General features: G+C 34.7%; 1 protein-coding gene across 4 annotated transcripts in view; it reads left to right on the forward strand.

Moving 5' to 3' along the window:
* TTC7B (tetratricopeptide repeat domain 7B) overlaps positions 1–16,401 on the forward strand; it is a 120,688-nt gene that overhangs the window by 42,964 nt on the left and 61,323 nt on the right. For all 4 annotated transcript variants that reach the window (XM_026849657.1, XM_026849658.1, XM_026849659.1 and 1 more), the window contains 6 exons: positions 1,694–1,777; positions 3,032–3,136; positions 4,472–4,589; positions 4,787–4,844; positions 9,319–9,391; positions 10,662–10,822. In XM_026849657.1, the coding sequence (XP_026705458.1) occupies positions 1,694–1,777; positions 3,032–3,136; positions 4,472–4,589; positions 4,787–4,844; positions 9,319–9,391; positions 10,662–10,822 (599 nt within the window). The remainder of the gene's footprint in view (positions 1–1,693; positions 1,778–3,031; positions 3,137–4,471; positions 4,590–4,786; positions 4,845–9,318; positions 9,392–10,661; positions 10,823–16,401) is intronic.

A 16,401-nucleotide genomic window follows, 5' to 3' on the forward strand; every position in this document is an offset into this window, starting at 1 on the left:
ACCTTGAAACTCAAGCCTTTTAGGATAATATACAGCTGTGTCCTGTGTTCCTATAATTACAAAATTATAAAACCCTAAAGTATCAATTTCTCCAATGTCTTTATTTTCTGCCAGTTAGAATTAGCAATTAATTTTTAATAAAGCAAGGCCTAGAAAATAAGATTTTTGTAATTGTGAACAAGTACCTCTATATAATTATTGCTCATGCATATGTGTATAAATATGTAAAAAAGGGAGAAGAAAGTATGATTAGACATCCTAAAAAGTTATAAACTTGTTTTGACTTTTAAGTTTCTATGCACCACTTATTTTGTGTAGATCTCTGGGATTATATGGCTGGTGTAGTTCTGGAAGAAGTGCTGAAATTGCTTAAATCATATGTAAAATACTGCTATCAGAACAGGTAGAGTGAGTTGTATTAGAAAATGTACTTGAAAAGATAAGCCTGAATTCATTCTCCTTCATTTATAGGCACTCAGTTTAGAACCACAGTTGTACTAATTAGTGGAGAGAGAGGGATTTAACAACTTCTGTTTTCTGCCAAGTTCATGGAGGGAGATGGAGGAGTGTGCCTTACCTAGGCATCTCTGCAGAGTATCCAAAGTAATAGGAAAAGACATCACATATAACTTACTTGTTTCTTGCTGTGATCTTTTTGCTTCCACTGATGAAAAGAAAGTCCAATAGGAAAATAAATCCTGTGTTGGTTTTCTTAAAATTCTGTTTAGTAATAGTCTTGATACTGGACATTGTATAGTAGAAAAAAATTCTAGCACATACTACTTATATGTAGCAAATGATGCACTTACTGTATTTGTTTTGTTTCATCCTCAGTGCTGTTCTTTGCTTCAGGTTCTGGATTTGCTACATGCCTGGCTGTGCTTTCTGTAACGTTAAGACTGAGTTTGAATGTGAAAAATAATTCATGTTCTTAAAGTTTAGCATATACATTATAGCTATCAGAGCAGAAAAACTGCTTCATGTAATTGGACTCTGCAGACTAGAAAATGAATTGCTAAATCAGTTTAATCCAAAAAAGTGTTGTGGCTTTTGACTCTCTGGAGCTGGCTTGATTAATAAAAATGAGCATAGCAAAATGAAATAATTCTGTTGACAACAGCAGATATGAAACCTTCAAAATTAGCATATAATGCTTAATTCAGTATACTTAATCTCAGTGTCTTAATAATGAATTTCCTTTGGCATTCAGTTATTAAGTTGAAAATAGCAGAATATTGAGTGTGAAGTTAAAATTCTTAAGAATAGAAATAATACTGTCAGTGAACCTTTACCCCACACACCCCCATACCCCTCTTTTAAGTGGTACTGGTAAGTACTTATGGTGCCATTGCTTGTTAAGTATTTACAATTTAGGAAGATTGTGTGTACAGTTTTCCTTTTCACTTAAGATTTATTTCCTGCCTTCTGCAACTGATATTTATCATTCCTTCTTTCAGACTAAATAGGATGGTACCAGCAGGCATATTTAAACAAACATAATAAATGGGAAATCAGTTTTCTGTTCAATTATTTTTTTCATATAGAATCTGGCAGCTGTTTTCACTTATTTGAATGGTATAGTTTTTTTAATTACATGTGTTTTAGTTTTGAGACTATAAGAAAATTTTTATACTTGTATATCTCAATAATTGAAGAATGTGCTCTTAAATAACTATTTTCTCCCCAAAATTAGTGTTTAGAAAGAGCCATGAAGTTTGCGTTTGAAGAGTTCCATCTCTGGTATCAATTTGCATTGTCCTTGATGGCAGCAGGAAAAGTAAGTCTTTAATTTTTTGGTGTAATTCTTCTATTGATGGGTTTTGATAACAGCATTTGGCACTTCCATGGTTTTCATCTGTACTGTTTTTGAAAATAATTCTAATTCTTAAATTAGCTAAGTACAGTGTACTCTTGAATTTATGCCCGATGCTGTAAAAAGAATGTTGTTATTTCAACAGCTTTTAACTCTGAAAGACTGAAAATTCATGATGATAAATATCTTGCCAACAAGCTTAAGCTAAGCTAACTGAATGTATGTAGCAAATTATACTAGATCATATTATCCAGTAAAAACTTCTTTAAATGCTGGTCTGGTGAATGAACTTTACACTTAGGTACAAATTAACACTGATTCATAATGCTCTTGGTTTTTTTTTTTTCTTTTGGAATTTCTGAATGTGTCTTTTTTTAATATTACTGTCTTTGAGACTGTGTTATTCTGTGCAATTAAAATGAGATAGATGTATTTTTTTTAAATTGTATATAACCTAGGAATTTATGTTATCAGATGCAGTCTTCTATTTTCAGGGGTTTTTTGCTTTTCCCTGCCATGTTATGGAAAATAAATTACATTCATTATGTAATGTAAATAAAGCTAATTTTCTAAAAGATCTTTCTCAATGGGGGTAATTTGCTTATCTTTAGTATGGGGGGAAGGAATAATTAGTATTTTCTTTAAAAAATATTTTTAGAGGCACATTGGTTCTGAAGAGACTTGTTTCTTCTTCCCATTCTCTATTTACTTTGAGTTATCTTTTAAACTGTGATTGTATGGAAGCAAATGAATTAAAAAAAGAAAAGCAGAGACAGTCTCTTACACAGTCTTATATCAGAGCTATTAGTAAGTGCTGTAGTAACTCCCAAAGAACTGTAAAACACTACTTAGTCTGAAGACTCTGTCCTGTTCCTGTTCTTTCATTTCTATGGATAAAATGTTATGAGCTTACGGGGCTAGCAAAGTTTTAAATACATCTCAAAACTGTTCTCTGTATCGTCTACCATTAGAATTACGTTCTGGGCAGATATTTCACTGGGGACACTTAATGTTATTTAATCCCTATGAACTACTAACAGCAGTGCCTAAAGTCTTGTGTTTCACTTGCATGAGGAGTTGTGACAAATTGTCAACAAGGTTGGTTCAGTAGTGTCTCCTTCACATGGGAAAAACAAAGTAAATTACAGGAATAGGAATCTTCTATCTGTGAAACATATTAATGCTTTTAGTAATTTGAATGGAAAATGTTTTTAACAGTCTGCTCGAGCTGTAAAAGTCTTGAAGGAATGTATACGTTTGAAACCAGATGATGCAACTATTCCACTCCTTGCTGCAAAGCTCTGTATGGGATCTCTCCACTGGGTAAGCTTTGCCACTCTTGTCTTTTCAGCAAGAGCTGCGCTAAAATATAACAAAATTTGGTTTAGGCATGTAGCAAATACTTTTGCACAGAGACTACATGCTCTTGCTCATCTGTAAAAATACAGCACAGATACCTGTATGCACATGTACATCCTTGTTTGCATTGCTAGTTTAAAATATTTAACAGCAATGCTTATGTTTTTCAGAGTAGCATATCTTGATACTGATCTAAGACACAGCTAAAATGTATTAGGAATTGAAACACTGCTAGCATACAAAGATTAAAAATGCAGTTTAGACTTCTGTTTGTGCAAGAGGAAAATAACTTCTTTCGGAAGATAGACAAATCTCTTACATTCGAGAGACTCTTCTGGTTGATGCCATGTTTGCAGGCAGCTGGGGTTTATGAATTCCTAGTAGAGATAGTGTCTTTCTAAAAAGTATTACTAGAATTGTTTTTTAGATAACCTTGAAATTGTCATATCTTTACAAAAAACATTAGGGTGATCAAAGATCATCATGTGGGTTTCAAGATACACATAATTTTTAGAAAAATTAGTATATTTTAAAAAGGAGGGAAAGGTCACAATCAGAAATCGGGAAAATAGTAAAGTAGCAGAAACATGACTTGTTGAGGCTGACAAAAATACAGTCTTAATTAACGTAGATCTTAGTTCTGTAAATTGTTCCCTATGGATTGACTCCATATGGAGTAGCTTACTGTACTTAGCATATACATTTACTGGAATGGAATCAAATGTTATGTTTTTCTTTATAGATTGTTAAATAGTGTGGTAGCATGGGTGTGCAGCTAAACCTTGATCTTTTACATGTTTATTTATGAGTTTGCATATATTCAGCAGTACTGTATGTAGTGCAGAGTTATGCATGGCTATCTTTTTTTTTGCTGGATTGGAGCTATAGTTCTTGTAATGAATTTTCCTAAAGAAGTGGTTCATGGGGCAAGAACTCTATTTAAGAAATGCAAAAAGAGTAGAAGGCATATATGGACAAAAAAAGTTTGTTGTTTTTTTTTTTTTTTTAAGTTAAAAAAGAAAAAAGGCCAAACCACAGTAAGTTTAGAATGATCTGCATGTTATGTGCCAGAGTTTTTCTCAACCATATGAATGGCTGTTTCAGCTTAAAAACAGTATTCTTTACTCAGTATTTAGAAGGAAAACCAAGTCTAATGAAAAACAAAATACTCCTTAATAGCAATCATGCTGAGATTTCAATAGACTCAGTGTGCATAATACACATGATGTGTATTCTTCTCATTATAATATAAGTTTTAGCTAGTTTTAGACTTACACAGATGTTTTATAATATTTTCAGTTGGAAGAAGCCGAAAGATTTGCCAGAACAGTTGTTGATCTTGGGGACAAAACATCAGAGTTCAAAGCAAAAGGCTACTTGGCACTGGGATTGACTTACAGTCTGCAGGCTACTGATGGTAAGATCGGAATAAACATTGACATTTGGAAATTCCCATATTGCTTAAAAAAAGGATACCTGCCATAATGCTAGATTTAAACCAAAACCTTCTGTGTGCAACCGTTTTTTCAGTCAATATATTAAAACTTCTTCAGTGAGCATGTGGAATGAAATGTCTTGATCTTGCATATCACTGATTAAATATATCCTTTTTAGCATCTTTGCGAGGGATGCAAGAGGTCTTGCAGAGAAAGGCTCTTCTTGCATTTCAGAGGTGAGTGGGTGTTAATCTTTTAATTTCATTCTGTTATATGTAGTGAAAAGCCTCTTTTTAATACATGATAAAAGGACTTGTAAAAGATTGTGTAATGAGGATTTCACCTCTGGGAGTCTCCCTTCATGAGTACAGAATGTATTTCTTTAGCATTTACTTTATAATTTTCTGTCTGAAATATCTAAATTAATTTCTAAGGATTTCATTTTATTTCATTTTAAAGACATGTTTGTGGCTCTCTGGTACAAAATATTTGGTCAAAGGAGTATTTGTTCTGATCTAGAAGGGAAAGTCATATGATGGCAAGGTTTCAAGTCATGGTTCAATGTGATAGTCTTTCTAGAAGAATTCGTGATCAGATTGTATAGCAGGCTTTTGCAATTACCTGTGTAGAGGCAGAACAGTAATTGAGGCCCTGCTGCTGTGGATGAGGGGCAAAATACTGGTAGTAATATAGGGGCAAAGAAAAAATTCTTTGTGGAGATTTAATAGCACAGGCAGTGACAATGCAAATGCCCCCTTTTCCAAGTTCCTTACACAAAAGTAGCACTGTTGGGGATGACAGTAATTCGTTCTTAAGGGTTTGGCTCTGGACATAAAACGACAATGAACAGGTTAATAAGAACATCTCTACCCTAATTACAGTAGAAACAAATTTTGTTGGCAAAGGTGGCAGAAGTGCTGCAGCATCTAAATATGTCTCTTTATGTACCCTTGAAAACCCTGCTTTAGTGAGATAGGCCTAAATGCTTCAGGGAAACTGGTTTGTGCATTTATATGAATACGAAGTCTTGGATTTTTGCTGGTTATCTTGTATCTGAGGGGATAGGGTTGAGAAAGCGTTTTGCAGGTAACTTTAAAGTGAGGCTGGTATGTATTAGTCCTTCCTCTTCCTGTCTTAACAGTTGCTCTGTATCTAAATATGTCTTTACATATCTTTGCTCTTCCTGTTTTTTAATGGTTTTAATAGTGTTTTTTATTATTTCATCATTCATTCTCCATGCTGAAACCGACTTTCTACCTCCTGGTTTATACCTCAGTTCCTCACCTATCCCTCATCACTGACTTAATCACCACTGTTTCAAAAATACTGCGCTAACCATTTTTGCCATTTCTACCCATTCACTGATTTTGAGGGTTCTGATAGTGAATTTCTTTTTTTTTTTCTGCTGGTTCTTTGAAACAGCAAGGGGTGAAATGAACCATTACCTGAATTTAATCCATTCCAGTTCAGTGCTTGCTGACTCTACCTCCAGTTTAGTATAGCAGTTCCCAAAATTGAGTCATTCCCTGCTGTCAATCTGTCTGGAAAATTTCCATTTTCTGAGGGTTGAGGTTGTGCAGTGTTTTGACCACCCATAAATATAAGGATGCTTTTATAGGTAGCATACTGCTTATTGTGGTAATATTTTATTAGGTTCCTATAGAAAAGGAATAAGTAGTTTGAGTTAAAAGAGAATAACCAATACACAGTGGGTTAGGAGAGCTATTTTTAGTTCATCGCTGTGAATTTATTCTTTCACACTCTCTATTCATAAATTGTTGTTCGGTTGTGTGTCATGTTGTCTTTCTCCCAGGAAGTTTTCTGTTTCATTCTGTACAGCTGGACCATAAGTCTCTTGATACCTTAAATGTTCAGTTTCAAAGACTTCCTAGCAGTGAGTAGTGCCAGCTGAAGTCTGAAAACATAATCTGGCATCCCTTCAGTGAACCATTACAGATGTCCTTTAGCTATATAGGTTGAGTGGAACTTCAGTTTTGGAGCTTAGAAGTATTTGTGCTAACTGGCAAAATATAAATTTATACACAGAAAGTTTTGGAACATGAGGATTAATTGCATCTGCATTCTGTGCATCTTTCTGATGCTTTGTGATTTTTCCATTTGTGGGGGGTTGTTTTCTTTTTTTCTTTCCAGTTCATAGAACCTCCTGGAAACAATGTTTTGTCTTAAGTGCATGTTCCAGGGTGTTGATGTTAAATTATATATTCATCCTTTCTGTTAGCATTCTCTGAACAATCTTGTACATAGGCTTTTAATTAAAGTATCTTTTGGGGAGGTTTTAGTAATGTGCAGGTGTATGCTTTGAAAACTCTAGTGAATTGCTGATATTGCTGATATGAGTAGCTCAGACTCCACGCAGAATCTTGAGAAGAATGGTTTGGCTCTCAAAAAGAACAGACTTTCTGCATCCCAGAAATCTCACAGCTACCTTATAAGAGAAGGAAAAAAAGTATGTTTTGCAAGGTGATTGTTTTGTATATTAAAATGTTTCCCTACTTGTTTTCGTAGAGAGGCTCACACCTGATAGATCAGCTGTACTGGAAATACACTTTGATAAGATTGCTGGTTCCTTGTTGATAACATAGGTATAGGATGTTACCGAGAATTTGTTACCACAGAGGATATGTTATGCTCAGTAAACCAGAGTCATGCTCTCTTCCCACATCTTAAAAATAAATGTTTTTCAGGAGGTGGAAGTTCTCCATCTTCTACACAGTTTATAAAGTGAGGAGCTGTACTGGACTCAGTATTTTGATGTGCCAGAATGTTTTGGTTTGTTTTTTTGTGGGTTTTTTAATGACTTACCTAGAAAACCAATTCCTGAAGAAATGGAGGTCCTTAAAAAATACAGTTATGTTTTGGACCCTTGCCTATGCCAGTTTTCAAGGCTACCAGTTTGTAATGGTGGCTGTTTAAGAAGGTGCTTGTTGCTGTCTTTGTGCAGTGCTGAAGGGGTGTTTGTTTCACTTTTTTTTTTTTTTAATTGTGGAAGACTTTCAGTGCTTTTCCTGTCCTTGATGTGAATTGAGTTTCACATAGCTCACCAAATGGTTGGTAGATGGTAACAGCTTTATTATTTCACTAGCTGAAGCTTGGGTGACTGAACAAGTACTCTACAAGTTAAAATCTCTTGTTCTCACTTAGTCTTGCTTAATTTGTAAACTTATTTTAAACTTAATTTTAAAAAGAACTGGTCCTGGGCCCTGTGAGGCTTTATTTGTCTCTAATCTCCAATTTAGCTGTAAAATTAACAAAATATGAAACTGTCCCCTAATAACTTATACTACTTTGATAAGTGTTAGGTGTAGTTGCTAAACTAATGGAGCTGTCTCTTTGGACTTGGGAAAACAAATGCACAAGTCCAAACCAGAAGGTTCCCTTTGTGGTTGTAATGGCTTAAAGGTCATTTTTGTTCCTCCCTCCTCATGAAGACGACTCATTAGATGTTCTTTAGAGGATTATTACCTATTTCTAAATAAGCCTCCATTAAAAGAATACAAATAGAAATAACAAAATAGCTCCAGGCTTGCTTCCCAGTATTTACTACACATCATTCTGGGGTACAGCCATAAATTTTTTTGTCTTTACGCTCAAGCACCTTGCCCCCCATCTCTTTATCTTGCAGCAAAAACTTGTTTTACGGGGAAAATAGTAGTGTGTATTACAAGAACATCTTCTCTAGGGGAAGTGTCAAAATGAGTAAGACAAATGTGTGCATTTGACACTAATAACAAACAAAATTAAAACAAAAAAGGTGGGGAAAAGTTATTTCTTTGTGCTAGTAATTGCGGTTACTTGGAACAGCAGTAGTTACAAATATTTTGAGAGTGACTAATCACAAAACACTGCTGCTATGGGGTAGCTTAACATTTTTGTGGACAAAAGTTATAAATATAACAAGATCATCAGCATAAACTAATTCATCTGAACTTCAAACATAGGTTCATGATGACTTAGAGCTCATGCTGCCTTTTACTATAATGCTATGATAAAGAAGCTGTCCAGCCTAGATTTCTTCTACATTGCTACATAGCAAGGTGCTCTGCTAACTTAATCTCAAAGCAACTCAAAGCCAAGAAGTAACTGGCTTGCTAGGAGGCTTAGTATGCTGGACTGGAAATATGCTTAAACTTTGGGAGCCTGAGGAATAAACAAAACTGATCTACTTCACTGTTACTCTTCCTCTTTGAGTTCTGTGCTTCAGAACCATCCTGGTCAGGGTCTGCACAACTGCTCGGGTGCTTCTCATGCAGATGACTTAATTCTCTTTGAAGGCATGTTGTTTTAGGGAATTTTTTTGTTTGGGTTTTTTTTTCCTTTTTCCGTAAGAAAACTCTGCTTAATGAATTTTTATTATAACTGTTCTTAGATAATTACATCTAGTGTTTGTTTGAATATATTTTAATCGAAGAATCCTTTTTTATTGATCATTTTAAAGATTTATACTGAAATAATTAAATTCTATCAAAAATTACTCTTTAATGGCCCAAAGTGCTTCCTTTAAATCAAGGATGATTGAAAAGTATGAGAAGAGTCACTGGAATGAACACCACTTATATCAAAATATGAGCATATGTGTAGTGAAGAGATGGAATATAGACACATGAATATATATGTGCTTATGTGTATGTCTAACATGTATTAACAGGGGGAAAATTCACTGTTTTTTTGTTTTGTTTCTTTTTTTTTAAGGGCTCACAGTTTGTCTCCAACGGATCATCTGGCAGCATTTTACTTGGCACTGCAGCTTGCCATATCCAGACAGGTTAGTTGTATTTTAAAAGCACAGTCTCACACTGTCATATGAAGACTAACATTTGTATCTGTTGATGGATACAGATAACAATTTCTTCAATAAAAACCTGGTTTCCCTAGTGCATATATGTGTAAAAATACCCCAAAATATGCTCTCTGGACACCTTCAGTCTTGTACACTTCTTCAGAGTTCTGGCACAGTATTTCTAGCTCTGTGATCACAAATAAGACTTATCTCATTCAATTTATTTGTTTCAGCATTTATATTGCTGGATGGAGAGTGGGGAGGTCATTTTTTTACCTTGTTTTTACCCTATTACATGTAATCTCTGCTCAGACTGGTTATATGGAGAGTGGGACTCTTGAATCTAGTATTTAATGATCCTGACAGCGCTTAAATCTTGAGAATCCATTAAGATCCATGCCCTTTCTGAATACTGTAGGAAGTTTGGTTATTGTGAACAAAATTACAAAAATGAACAAAATTTCCAGAAAACTGGAAAATATTTTAAAGCTATAAAAGTGATCAAAGCTCAGTCCAACTTGTACAGTTCTTATGTTTAGGGGATTTAGGATTCTACCATATATCACATGAATTTAGACAATTGGGAGCTGCTTTGTATATGTCATGGTAAGCCTTTTCCTGTGTCATGTTTATTTTAGGCAGTAGTTCTGAGCACAGTAATTTAGGTGACTACTTTTCATTGCTAATGATTAGCAAAGAAATTGGGCTATGTCTCATTAGAGTGGAATGGATTGTCACTTTAATAGCACAAAATATTTTCAGTAGAGGTTCTGTACTTCTGAATTCCAAACTTCTCATGTTGCTTAATTAAATTTCCTGTTTTAAACACTTAGTGTACTTATTTTGAGCAAAAGCACATGCCACTAAGGAAATCATAGAATTCTACATGAAGAAAAGTTGCAGTCTAGCTGTACATTTTAGTTAATATATTACAATCAAAATATTTTCAAAATCATATAAAAATAGAAATAATACTTGAAAAATAATAGTAAGTGAATATTTTAAAGGTCTGAAGGGAACTGTTTTGTTGAAATTTGTATCTTATTTTCCAGGGTTAATGTATTAGGTAATTTTTACTGTTCACTGTAGCACATCAGGTCCATTTTAAACTTCTGAGTAGTGTTTTACAGGAGACTGTAGAATGGTATGTAGGTGAATATTTTGAAAATTTTATGGACGTGCAATTGAGTAATAGGCAACACTTCTAATAGAGGTACTTTCTTTTTCTGCCTTTTTTTTTTTTTTTTTTAATCAGATACCAGAAGCTTTGGGTTATGTTCGTCAGGCTCTGCAGCTACAAGGAGATGATGCCAACTCTCTTCATCTCCTTGCACTCTTGCTATCAGCCCAGAAACACTATCATGATGCTTTGAATATCATTGATATGGCCTTGAGTGAATATCCAGAAAATTTTATGTGAGTGAATGTCACATTTGTTTTCTATGCTTTCTCTCATATTTACTTCTCATAGATTCTCATTTCATTCATTTCAAGAGGGGATAGATTTGAAGATTGGCCTGGGTTTTTTTCCAGCAGTCTTCCCCCCCTGCCAATTTAGTGCAAGTCTGCTTTTTTGTTAAAGGCTTGTTAAATAGTAATTAACAATTTGGTTTTGGAAGGAAGACTAGAGCTGGATAGTTGATCTTACTCTGTTTTTTTCTACATACTCTGTGTTTAGATAATTTCTCCCTCCATGCTTTAGAGTATTTTTCTGTCTTCTGTTTTTATGCAATATTCCAAGAAGGATAAGCAGGACTTTACTGTCAGATAGGATAGATTTATCCCATCCTATGGATAACTCTGTGCATATTGTATGGAACTTGTTCTGAAAATACGTCATAACAGAGGTTCTCTTTTGCCTGTATAATAACCAATCATCTGAAGTTGTGCTGATAGATAACTGAACAGGGAAGAAGCACATTTGGTTGATGTTCTCTTGTTTAAAAAAGAAATAATTCTTTATATTTATTCATCATGTTAAGTATATCTTAAAATATATTTGGATTTTATACTTTTGTATGGTTTGGGGGTTTTTTTAAATTTATTTTCTTATTAACATCTAATGAAATGCTTTACAACAAAATATCTCAGGGACACCTTCCATTAACTTCCAGTGTTCCATTCCGATGCTTTACCAACAGTCACTAAGGTTGTAATCCATAGTATTATAAACATTCTAAATGTATATTTAGACAATTTTTTTGAGTATCTAAAACTTAACTTTTCAATGACTGGCCTGTATCATAAATTGTTACTATATCAGCACACCAGAAGAATATTATTTCATAAAGAATTATTAGGTTGAAAATAGAGAGTACAGTATTTTTCCTTGCTTTTCATTGATACTTCATGCCTCCTTTTGGCTGTCTTTAAGGTAGTGTTGCCTCTTTCCTCATAAATCTGATCAGGACCTCTGTTGATATCGCTTCTCCTCAGAACTACTGTACTAGCTACCAGTTCTGTGCAACTGCTTTTGTGGCCTTTTGCTGTTTCTCACTTCATAGTTTACTCACACATGTATAACTTGTCTCTGTTCTTATTGGAGGCTTGCACACAGGCTTCATGATTTCAGAACTATCTAGCAGTTCCTCTCTCAAACCCATCTGCTTTCCTCAGGTGTGAGGAACCTGTCAGTAAGTCTTGGTTTGAGGCAATTGAAATATCAGTTACTTAATTTTACACTCTGTTACTGTTAAAAACAAGTATGTTCAAAGCACCATGATCTGTCATCTTCTGTCTGTTCTTGTTTCATCTTCTGCCACTTAGTGGCAATGTAAATGACAAAGAAGCTGCTGCTATATCTCTCAGAATAATAATAGTCTAGAGTATTTCTGAAAATGCAGTTCTCCCTATTGTAATAAGAAAACAAAAGATCATTCAGTAAAATGTTTAAAATTATTCTTGTGAGTGTTCAAAAGCTATTTATGAGTTTTTCAAATACGGTTCATGGCCTTTCCACACTTGTTTATAACTGCACCTTATGGTTAAACACATTGCCTGAGGTATTTTAAAAAGTACTAATCTTTCTATTAATGTATGTATGTGTATTAATCATAGGGGTCATAATAGTGGTTCTAAATTGTAAGTCCTGTTGTATAATTGGAACACCGTGATGATAGTGTACTGTGGTACACATCAGGGAATTTGAGAGGAATATCTTGGCAGTAGTAATCACCATCAGATGTGATATCAGTTGCTGAAGAATCTAAGGTGAAACACAGCTAGATATATCTCTAGACAGTTTTTGAGTCTTGTTTTTAGTACTGTCAAGTTACTTCTGGTTCCCAGAGAAGTCAAGGATATGACTGAAATTCCTTGTGTGCTGTCTGCAACTGATACTGACAGCCAGACAGACACATCTGGTCAATAATATGAATTTGGATTGATTCCTTCATGCAACTGGGTTATATTTTCAAGGATTTATCAGCAAAACTTCAAGTTTACAATCTGTTCTTGTGAACTAAATCTGGTGCTCTTGAAATGGTTGACAATGTGTATCTACATATATAAAAAAAATAAAACACAAGTGCTTAGTGTATCACTGATTCCATTTCCTTATTCTGCAACTTTGGTAAACAATACAATCTCATGGTACTTCTTATCAGACTGGGAAGAGATCCTCTTGTGTTCCTGCAAGGCTTGCTAATTTTTAGATATACTGAAACATTTGATTATTTGCCTATGGTACTTTATTAGCTTTTGTAAACACTTCAAATATCATAATGTTTTATGTTTTATCTTTCAGTTTTGTCTGGCATCCCAGTAAGCTAAATAGTGCAACAGTTTTCTTGGTATTTTCTGTATTTGTGTTAGAATCCATTACCTCAGTCTTATGCAAAATGATACTTTGGTGGCTTTGCAGCACAATAAATCTTTGTACTTGAAAAATATTAAAGTAAACCATAGGGATTGATTTATGTTATTTTTCGTTTCTTTTATTGTTATTCACCTATCTTTGTATGCTGTAATTGCATTGCTGCACTGAGTGCTGTCCTGCCCTGTTCACAGCTCTATGTTATTTTTGATTTTCTTTTCCTTGAAAAGAATCTAAAATTTCAGAAGTTTATAATACTACATCTTTGTAAAATGCCAGAGGTTGCAAGGAAGTCATGGAATACTCTGAGTCATGGCTGAGAAGTGATTATTTTCCAGCATTCTTCTGTTGTAATCAATCAGAATGTTCTCTGTTATTTTTTAACATTTGAAACTGATGCATTCCTAGAACTCATGTTCAGCATTTGAGGTGTACAGCAAGCGTACCTTCGTATTTTAAATTAATGTTAACCTTCCTGCACTATAAAGCTAGAAAGTTGCTGAACAAACATGGCCAATCAGATAATGATTTTGCCCCATGTACCTCTAGGTCAGTAAGTAGAAAGAAGTTCCTCAGAGACAAAAAATTCTGTCCCATCCTTATCTAAAGGAGTGGAAGGAATGACAAGCCTCACATCATGCTGTTAGCAGCAAAGTGTAGCTTTTTCTTTAAATAGAGTTGATTGTTCTTCCTTTGTTTGTTATATTGGCACCATGAATATGTAACCTGCATTGAGACCTTAAGAGGTGTTGGAAAAACTGTTGGGGAAAATCTAAGAAACCTCTAAAAGTTAAGTAAGTATCTAGTAATGCTTTCCAGAAATAATCAAAATGCAAGATATTTGCTGAATATCTATAGCGCTATCAGTTCAAACTTTTTGTAAACTGAAAATGCTAGGTTGTAACCCCTCTACTTATAAAAAAGTTAGCTGTGTTTTTCAGAGCAACACAATCAATCTACTTTTAAATGCTAGTTTAACCTCTGTCGCCTCCTGAAATCTGAGAGTGCTTTGATCCAGGGACAAAAAGATCTCTAGACAGAAGATTACTGAACAGATTCAGAGAACAGATTCAGATTACTGAAGAGATTATGAGTACCCTGCTTTGGTGAGATGCATAAGAATAGGGTGCCAGCAGCAAAAAATCTGAATATTTAGATCTCAGTCAGGTCCTACTGCATTTGAGTTCATGTAAAGTTAAGCTGTTTTTTTTTCCCCCACCTTTCATTAGACAACTTGTCCCTATAGTAGAAATGTGAAGGTCAGTTCTTCTGCAGCTTGACAGGATTTGGACCCACAGATGATGCAGCCTAGAGTCCTAACCATCAATCTATGTGGGAGGCTGGGTGACATGATCCATTTCTCCTCTTGAAACAAGCAGGGACATGCTGCCCTGAATGCAAAGAGAGTAGGCAGGAAGGAGCCACAATATATCCTAAATTTCTAGAGTACTTAACTGTGAGGGAGGCTTGAGGTTTTAGCTGCTTGGGTTTTCCTTGTATTTTATTTATTTTTATCCAGTGATTGCCTGCTTTGAATGTATAATCAGTCTCAGAGGTGTGCGTTACAGTCTGAAGGTGTATTCAAGGTAATGCAAGGTAATGGTAGTTGTGTTGCATTGGTTCATATTGGGCTTGTATATCTTCTGCAATATATGTAGTACAGTTACATGTGCAATTACCTGAGAGGCTTAACTTATAAACACCTTTCCATGACATTTTCCTGTCTTTTTATCTGGTTGTTATGAAGAATCTCTTTCTTCGTGGTCTTTTGAATGATACGAAATCTTGAAACAACACTTCTATCTGTTTCTACTTCATGGTTGGTCAAAAGTAGATTCTCAGTCAAGGGAGACAAGAGTTAGGTTTCTTAATGAAATACTTGTGGTACTGTTTCCTTAATCTTACTTGTTTGGGGTTCCCTCATTATTTCAAGTGTTGCAGCACTTAAAGACAAGTATAGTGCCTGAAATTAGTGTAATTAGGCAAAATAAATAATAAATATTAATTGCTAATTTTATGCTGGAAATAGAACTGCAATGGATAGCAGCTGACAAGTTTTTAAAGTAGCAGAAGTAGGGAACAGCAGATGGGTTATTTGAGGAGTGCAAGCATGTTATTTTAATGTTAAGAACACTCAAAAAGGAAAGACATATGGTAACAGGTTTGAAGACAACTGAAGACTAAGTTCACAGTTTAAACATTTACATTTGTTGAAGTGTGATGGAAATTTTTTTTCTTCCAAGAATATTTCACAGAAGCATCAGGCCAATATGTCACTTCTCTGAAAACTATTAAATTCTTTCCTTCCTGACCCTCAAGGGCTCTTTTGAGCTACAGTAGAATTCCAAGAATCGCAGAGTCTTTTAACATCCTTCTCAGTTCATTAACAAACTTGTTTCCTTCTGGGAGTTTTCCGGGTGGGAATAACAGAAGAGCGGGTTGGTACAGGCAGTGTATGATGACACACACTGATGTTTTGTGGGACAGTGGTGTATTTATCAATTGAAAGGAACAAACTACACTATTCTGGTTTTCGAAGGTCAGTTGTAGTTGCACTACAGTGTGTGGTGCTGGTTAAACTTGCACTTTTTTTTTTTCCTTGATAAATAGAGCACTGGGAATTATTTGAGGAAAGGGCAGTGATATCTGATTGAACAAGAAGTAGTGATGTGTTAGGCTTGCCAAAATCACGTCTTTCAGGTTGGTGTATACATTCTTCTCAACGTTTGGCAACATGCCTTTTTAAATCCATCCAGTCTATCTTGGGAGTTAAATGGATTTGTTCTCAGGAATGATTTTTCTGTAAGTCAAGAAAGACAGTATCAATTGCTCATGTTTTTTCTTTTCATGCTGGCTTAGGGCTTGTGGGGGTGGGGTGTTTTTTCCTTTGGGGGTTGTTAATGTGCTTTTACAGAAGGGTCCATTAAAAAAATACAGTGTTGATAGGTAAATATTACTTTATATAACAAATTGGTCATTGACCTCAGGGTCTTATCCCTGAATTATATTTGCTAGGTTGTTGATTCTTCTTTGAAACTTGATTGAAAGAGTCCCAGTTTGGCTCATGAGCTGGCTGCCGCAGGGTGTTCAAAGCAGGAAAACAAAAAGTTTTCAAGTATAAATAATTTGTTCTGGCTTTAGTCAAAAACTATATTCATTATAGTCTACAGATTTACATTTT

The sequence above is a fragment of the Athene cunicularia genome (genome assembly GCF_003259725.1).
Source record: "Athene cunicularia isolate RWA chromosome 5 unlocalized genomic scaffold, athCun1 chr5_part1, whole genome shotgun sequence".
NCBI classification, from domain to species: domain Eukaryota; kingdom Metazoa; phylum Chordata; class Aves; order Strigiformes; family Strigidae; genus Athene; species Athene cunicularia.